The sequence below is a fragment of the Armigeres subalbatus genome, chromosome 2 (genome assembly GCF_024139115.2).
Source record: "Armigeres subalbatus isolate Guangzhou_Male chromosome 2, GZ_Asu_2, whole genome shotgun sequence".
Taxonomy (NCBI): domain Eukaryota; kingdom Metazoa; phylum Arthropoda; class Insecta; order Diptera; family Culicidae; genus Armigeres; species Armigeres subalbatus.
The window spans coordinates 200,233,138-200,240,716 of record NC_085140.1 but is presented as its reverse complement, the minus strand read 5'-3'; the positions used below and the strand labels follow the sequence as shown (position 1 = coordinate 200,240,716).

The 7,579-nt window shown below is 38.6% G+C and overlaps 2 protein-coding genes across 2 annotated transcripts; one reads left to right on the top strand and one right to left on the bottom strand.

Moving 5' to 3' along the window:
* Positions 1 to 2,970: 2,970 nt before the first annotated feature.
* LOC134211505 (corepressor interacting with RBPJ 1) lies at positions 2,971 to 4,795 on the top strand. The gene is made up of 3 exons (XM_062688402.1): positions 2,971 to 3,156; positions 3,226 to 3,509; positions 4,038 to 4,795. Exons 1-3 carry the CDS (start codon positions 3,085 to 3,087, stop codon positions 4,681 to 4,683), a joined length of 1,002 nt encoding a protein of 333 aa, XP_062544386.1. The 5' UTR covers positions 2,971 to 3,084; the 3' UTR covers positions 4,684 to 4,795.
* A 96-nt stretch (positions 4,796 to 4,891) lies between these two features.
* LOC134211504 (COP9 signalosome complex subunit 1b) lies at positions 4,892 to 7,333 on the bottom strand. The gene is made up of 4 exons (XM_062688401.1): positions 7,175 to 7,333; positions 6,694 to 7,008; positions 5,275 to 6,306; positions 4,892 to 5,091 (listed from the first exon to the last, which is right to left on the bottom strand). The coding sequence occupies exons 1-4, from the start codon at positions 7,196 to 7,198 to the stop codon at positions 5,011 to 5,013; spliced, it is 1,452 nt and encodes a 483-aa protein (XP_062544385.1). The 5' UTR covers positions 7,199 to 7,333; the 3' UTR covers positions 4,892 to 5,010.
* Positions 7,334 to 7,579: the final 246 nt, after the last annotated feature.

Here is a 7,579-nt window from a genome sequence, read left to right as displayed (position 1 = left end):
TTCTCGCTTAACTTTTCAAAAGGACCTAAGTAACATTTTTTTCATGAAATAATTTGAATAGCGCAATCAACAGAACAACATGAAAGCTATTGATTGCTATATTCAAATTAATTCATAAAATGTTACTTAGGACCTTTTGAAAAGTTTAGCGAGATTTCTCCCGCAGCTGCTTGTATTGAAGCAATATTCAAGCTTCCGGCAAATTTATTACATGAAAGATGTATTTATTTATTCCAATAAAATAATTGGCCTAATATTACTTAATATTTTTTTTATACGTGAAATATGAATTTTATTCAATGTGACTGTAAAAACAAAACAAAAAAAAAATACTCATAAATAGGTAAATTTCACCTATAATGATGTACCCATAAATAGGTAAACATTACCAATATTTCTATGAACTACTTTTACTCAAATATGGGTAAATGGCATTTCACCCATAAATACGTATGTGCACTTTTTCTTGATTATAGGTAATGTTCACCCATATTTGGGTGAACTGAACTAAGCGTGTAGACTAAATGATTGCATATTTTGTTATCATTTAGTATGAGTATAGCAACTAGCACCGTAACTCCTTTAATAGTGGAATTCGAACATCGACCTGTTAAGAAGAGTTGTAGAAAAACCTTCGCACTAAAAGTTCACCCTACAATACATTTTGAAATTAGGCCTCTGGAAAAAGTTATTGACAAACTACTAAATGATCGAACGTAGATTACTAAATGATCGATAACATCCTTGGTCATGATACGAAATCTGATGTAAGTCCTGGAGGTTTAAGTAAATTTTATTTTATTTTGAGTTGTTTTAACTTCAATTTAGGTAAATGGGTTTGACCGTGCAAGTTTAACACTTGCACGGTCAAACCCATTTATCTAAATTGAAGTTAAAGCAACTCAGCAACTGTCAATTTGAATTGTCAAACCAAATGCGCCCGACTGTTCTGTTTCTGAATGCGCACCCCACTGTGTTTAGTTCACCCAACGACCGATAGAGTGTTGTTTCCTGTGGATTACAAGCAGGGATGCCACAGTGAGCAATCTATGTATTAATTATCTAATAGTACGTTCAGATTATGAGCTATATCACTTGATATAGCGAATCTTGACATGAGATGCCATATGCATTATTTCCAGTGAAAACTAGATGTACAAACATTGATGTCAAGATGCTCTATATCAAGTGATATAGCTCATAATCTGAACGTACTATAAGGCTAAAGCTAAGCTAAAGCTAAGCTAAGCTAAGCCAAAGCTACACCGAGGTAAGAAAGTTAGAGCATTCGTTATTTTCAGACAGTCAGCTATTACTGCATATTTTCATCACTAGAATGAATATTTCTCGGGTACTTATTCAAAAGGACATATGTGATTTTGTAAACAAAGATTCAAACGTCGATTTGTCCAATCTGATAGCACAGAGAACAGACGTTCATCTTCATTCGCGTGCTTGTGTAAAAGTTTGTACTGGTCATTTTGAAGTATGTCGTTATGCCCTCGTTGCGCGGTGCTAGTGTGCTAATAAATATGGTTAAAATTTGCCGTGTTTTACTTTTTAGCGCTAGCACAGACAAACAGACATAACACATTGAACATCCACTCATCAAATTCATCGTCGTTTAAACACTAACGACATCTGTTGATTTCAGTTAGTTAGGCAACCAGATGGCGGTAGTAAGCAAACGTCAAACTAGAGCAAAACCGATTTGCGCGCCACGAGTGATCGATTGGCCAACTAATGGTTATTTGAATTGACCAGTAAATCAGTGAACGATGGAAATTTGACGAGTGTTATGTCTGTTTGTCTGTGGCGCTAGTGTTCATTCCGAATTGCTCCCAGGCTCGCTCCTAGGTGGCAGCACTACATTGTTTATGAAGTGTATGCCAACGCCATCACTTAGTGGAATTGAGTTTTTATGTCGGGCAGCCTGCGTTGGCGGCGCTGAGGTGCGATTTAAATCTTTACACACGTTTTTAACGAAATTTTGTTCGAGCATCCATGTCTGTTCTCTGTGCTGATAGCACTCCCACGCAAACCATCACCACAGACAGGTAGGGGAAGCCTTCGGCTACCTGTTGATGGTGTTGGTTTACGTGGGAGCACAGATTCGTAAAATCTTCGTTTGAATCTTTGTTTACAAAAGCAGATAAGTCGTTTTGAAAATTTTGTCTTGAACTAAAATATCTTTTGTTTTAGCAATAGAGGTAATAAACTATAGAGGAATATTGTCGCTGTCGTCACTGGCGAAACATCTTTTGCTGGCGAGGATAGGGCACTAAATGTCAACGAAGGAAAAATCAGAACATTTTGACAGATAGGTACCCAACATGTTTGGGAACGATAACAAAGGGAACCGCAGCGACAGTCGTCCTCTATAATAGAGGTAATAAACTATAGAGGACGATTGTCGCTGCGGTTCCCTTTGTTATCGTTCGCAAACATGTCGGGTACCTATCTGTCAAAACGTACTGATTTTTCCTTCGTTGACATTTAGTGCCCTATCTTCGCCAGCAAAAGATGTTTCGCCAGTGACGACAGCGACAATCTTCCTCTATAGTTTATTACCTCTATTTCCTCTATAGTTTATTACACTGACAAAAATACAATCATATCCATTATGTGTGGCACACATAAATTTTGACTATAGCATTTCCTACATAAAAGCTATGTGAATTCACATAGCATGTATGTGGAAACACACATAACCTTCATTAACTAATAATCTTCATGTGGATTCTCCTATAGCGGGTGGTTATTAACGCTCACATAAATTTTATTTGTAAATTTCTTTAGATTTTTGCCAATAAAAATGTGTGGATTTTTATTAGTGTACCTCTATTGTTTTAGCCAGTAACCGTGTTAAGGATTGTGCATGAACTACAAATTGAACTGCCATCTGTATCTGAACTTGGCGAAATTGCTGCATGAACTGCATGAAAATCGGGCGCATTCGAGGGCTCCAGTCTATTTTGTTAGTGTCAAACTAAACGATTTTCAATAAAAGCAAAAGAAAAATTCTGCGTTTTATTTTGTTTTGTCTCCAGATAGAAAGTGTTTTAACTTTAAAGCAATTCAAAAATGGGAAAAGGATTCAATAATTACATGTGCAAAAAGTTCTTTCATCCCGCCTCCAGAGATAATTTGAAACGGGTAAGTTTTTATTTTGTCAAGGTTGAATATTGATTCGGAATACTGAAGGAAGGAATTTTATGTTTCCAGGTATGGATGGCAGAACAACAGGCGGAGGCCTACAAAAAGAAACAGGAGGAACTGCGGAATCAATATGAAAAGGAACAGGAACTGCACGACAACAAAGCTATGCTCAGCAAAGAAAGCAAGGACAAGCTGAGCGTTAATTTCATGTACGAACTTCCCCCAGGCATGAAGAAGGAACGGGAGAAGGAAACTACCGACGAGGCAGAGTACAAATTCGAATGGCAACGCAAATATAATGCCCCAAGAGAAAGTTACTGTAAGGGCGATACGGAGATTCGTGATCAGCCGTAAGTTGAGATCTTTCCAAGCTGTCAACCAATATAGGAAGCCGTATTCTGCCTCTGCCTATAATTTCATATTTGTCCCATATGGATGGAGACCCCGGTAAAAGAGCTACAAATATGCCATTATAGGCAGCAATTCTCGATTTGTGTGTTTCTGGAACTTTTTTCAAATAGGCGTAACTGTATTTGACCTTGAAATGCAACAGAATGCAATCAGTTATTTCTGTTGGGAACATTAGTTCACCAAAATAGTTTGATTAATACACAATCGCCATTCCAAAAATCATGATAAGAATCAATAGATTAATAGTGTATGTACGCCGATTTGAAAAAAGCTCATAAAATTTGTTATCGTTTCCTGAGAATGTCAGGTTCGACCATGGTACCACATCAGCATAATATGAATAGAAATGACCCAAACTCAGAACCATAAATGATAGCAATGACCAAACAGTAATCCGCTAGAATACTCCTTTACAATATTTTTCCATTCTTAGATAAGTTTGATAGTAATCGAGTCAATATTTTCAGATTTGGTATTCAAGTGCGAAACGTACGTTGCATCAAATGTCACAAATGGGGGCATATCAATACCGATAAGGAATGCACAATGTACAGTCTATCCATGAGCGAAGCCAAAAAAATTCATTCCGAGGCCGAAGCCAATCAAGTTCTTTCGAAAAACGATTTGGAACAAGGTCTCCGTGAAGATGGCCTTGCTATGAAGAGAAGTGCTAAAGAACTATCCACGTCTCATAAGCTGGTAGAAGAACCCGGAATGGATAAGGTACAGACTGAAACCGACTTTATCAGATCGCTTTCCACGAAGCAAAAGAAGAAGCTACTCAAAAAGTTAGAGAAGATTGAAAAGCGCCACAAACAGGAGAAAAAGCATAAGAAAAAGCGAAGATCAGGTTCCAGTACATCCAGCAGCTCATCAAGTGATTCCGACAATGAAAAGCAAAAGCGTTCGGCGAAGAGAAATGAACGAAAAACTCGCCGCGAATCGAATTCGGAGGACGAAGATGAAAAAAGAATCAATAAGGATAGATCAAGAAAACGATCTCGTTCACCACATGCAAGTCGCCATTACGGAGGAAACAGTTACGGCAGGCGAGACAGAGAACGTGACCATTCCCGTTCAAGAAGCCCTCGACGTGATCGTAAAAGACGTTAACTTTCGGAACTCGAGGGAAAAATTGCACACTCATGCATTAGCGATAAATTTCAAAACTTGTGTTTATTGTGAAGTTTAATAATCAATAAAAACATATCAATTAGTACATTCAGGATTGTGTATTAATCGGCATTTATGTAGTTGCTACGTCAAATTCAAACGCCATTTTCCATAGATAATTTTCTCAGTCAATTCACATTCAGGGTGCTTGAGTTTTATGGCTACTTTGCATATTTATTTTCTGTTTTCATGTGTAGATATTGTTGTTCTAATTGCCTTCTATTTAGGTTTTCTCTTGAACCGAAAGAAGAATTCTTCCTCACTCGATCAGTTGCGGACCAGTGTGGAGGAGGAAGATCCCGTTGCTGGCAGAATCTCCGTGGCATGACTGCTCTCACGTGGTTGATTCTGTAATAAAAGTAATAGCTGGCTAGTCATATGTAACATGAATAGGATTGTGATAATGGGTTGAAGACCAAGTTTAGGAAATAACTGTACTGGTAGTATTGGTTCTATTATTGTCATAAAAAAATATTCAAGTTAAACATTCTGAAGCTCGAAACCATTTCACTACCAACGAAAATGCTTTACCTTGACATGAATATGATGCTTCACCATGGCAGCTCTCAAAATCAGCATTCTGGAACGCCTCTGAAACTCATTCCCAACATTAATAGCCTTCTCGAATGTTGCGCTGCGATGGTCGGCGTCCTTGGCATACAAAATCTTGTTATGCGAATCAATGCGAGCTTGAATTTGTCCTTCTAATATCAACTGCATCAGTTCATTCTCAAGTGCCGATACAGAACGATTGAAAGCAGTTGCCATTTTGCGCATATCCGCCGACATGTAGGGGCTGAAATACTGCACCAAGGCCCTGTTGCGGATTTGAGTATAAAGTGCATTTACATGAGGTGCGATGTACATGTCCAACAGAAGATTATCCTTGATTTCATCGAGCAACTTCAAACAGGATGCATACTTAGATTCGTAGAACTTGAATATGATGTCTCGCAGTTGCGGCTCCAATTCGAGAAAAAGTTTGAAAGAACTACTGGAAATAACATTTTTCAACTCCTGCCTATCGAAGGTAGCCAGTGCACAAAGCCCTCCGTACATGGCGACGTTATTTGTGGAAATCATTTCCGGAAAGTCGCACAGATCAAAGTTCGCTTGCAAAAAGTGCTTAGCGGCCGACTTGTATTTGCTTGTAGCTAGCTCAGCTAGTCCTGCTGCACATTTTAGGCGTGTGATTACCGCCTGGTTGGGATCTTTGTCCTTGGAATTCTCCGCAACTTCCGTAGTATTCTCCGCTTTAGCAACGTAGCTCAGTACATGCGACCAATTTTGAAGATAGATCGAAACTTTGATAACGTTCAAACACATGTTCACCACATGTTTGCCGCTAGTGCAATAGTCACGAGCCCTGGAGTAGCATTTTAGTGCATTTGATAAATCGCCGCAATTCAAGTAATGATCTCCGAGATCATCATGACCCCGACGAATGCTTTCCTTGATAGAGTTTGCTCGGTAATTCTTCAAATCGCAATCCAGCTTCTCCAGCTTCAGAGCGGATTTTTTGCTCTTAGTTTCAACCCACGCTTGATCAAAGCTTGGTATATCCTAGAAGTGATACACAAACAAATAATTAGGTAAAATGATTTCTTCAAAAACATAGGTTTATATCGTTGTTTCATGCAAGTGCTGTAATAAAAGGGAAAATAATGACAATGCTACCACGGGTCGAGTTTGAGTGCAAAGTTGAGAGCGTAATCTGCCTTTTGAAGTTTAACTATTTTAGGTAAGAAAGTACGGCAAGACTCTCTATTTCCCTAGCAGCGACTCAAAATAGTATCTGAGCCGTATAGAAATGCGATGTTTTGGTATATTCAAGATTGCAAGACTAATTGATGCTGCTCTGTAGCCCAATATTGGAATACTTCAAAAATTAAGCAACAATATTGATGAATACCGTAATAAGCGACATTATTTTCACATCAAAATACTTACCTGAGAACTCGACTGAGCAGCCACATCCGGAAGGGTGCTTCCACCGGACATATCAGCAAGCTTCTTGTGCAGATGCTGATACAAAGTCACGTTATAAGTGGTCGTTACATAGTTGATTGCCATCTTCAGGGCTTCCAAGCGTAGCGCTGAGCAATGGTCCGCAATGTAAATCAGCCGGTGCAACTTGGCCAGTCCGGTAAACTGATTGGCATACACTTCCAAATCAATTGACGAGTTTTCCACGATATACATATCTTCCTCGTTGTTCTCATTATCTTCGGGTTGGGCATCGACCTGCATTGGCTCGATTGCGTTCTACAAATGCAAAAAAAAAATCATCTAAACATCTCAGATCTAAACGAGTTACCTCACAAAGGATTTTTATTTTAACCCCATTGAGCTCTAATTGCATAGCATTATTTCTATATAATATTCAACAATTTCGCTTGGGATTCAGCAAATCCTTAATTTTTAAACTTACCGGTGCAATTATCGGCAATGGCATGATTAAATATACTTTTATATGGTATTAAAGAAAATTGAAAAAATATTTCAAAACAAGACAATTTTCCGAACCGTCGGCCACTTCACTCACTTTGCCAGTTTGTCTTTCTGCTGTCAAAACACTGTTTTTGCCTTTTGTTTTCCAAAGTGAACAATCAACTGTGACTATTCAGCACCGTTTAAATATTACGTAACGCCGACAATAAATTTACCAAACTGACAAAAATTTGAGGGGCGATTCCTTCAGATATTGCGCACTTCCCACCTCGTTGGACTCCGCACTTCAGAAGTGCGAGATGTCAAATTTCTTTGTTCTCTCGGTTGGCGGGCTGATGAATCGGGTGAATCGGGTTGGCACCCCGGATAAAAATTTACAGTAACT

Coding starts and splice junctions, on each gene's coding strand:
- LOC134211505 (XM_062688402.1), top strand. CDS start 3,085: ATGGGAAAAGGATTCAATAATTACATGTGCAAAAAGTTCTTTCATCCC. Junction 3,157..3,225: donor CCAGAGATAATTTGAAACGG/GTAAGTTTTTAT, acceptor TTATGTTTCCAG/GTATGGATGGCAGAACAACA. Junction 3,510..4,037: donor ACGGAGATTCGTGATCAGCC/GTAAGTTGAGAT, acceptor CAATATTTTCAG/ATTTGGTATTCAAGTGCGAA.
- LOC134211504 (XM_062688401.1), bottom strand. CDS start 7,198: ATGCCATTGCCGATAATTGCACCG. Junction 7,009..7,174: donor CATTGCCGATAATTGCACCG/GTAAGTTTAAAA, acceptor TTGCATTTGTAG/AACGCAATCGAGCCAATGCA. Junction 5,092..5,274: donor AGCATCATATTCATGTCAAG/GTAAAGCATTTT, acceptor CTTTTATTACAG/AATCAACCACGTGAGAGCAG.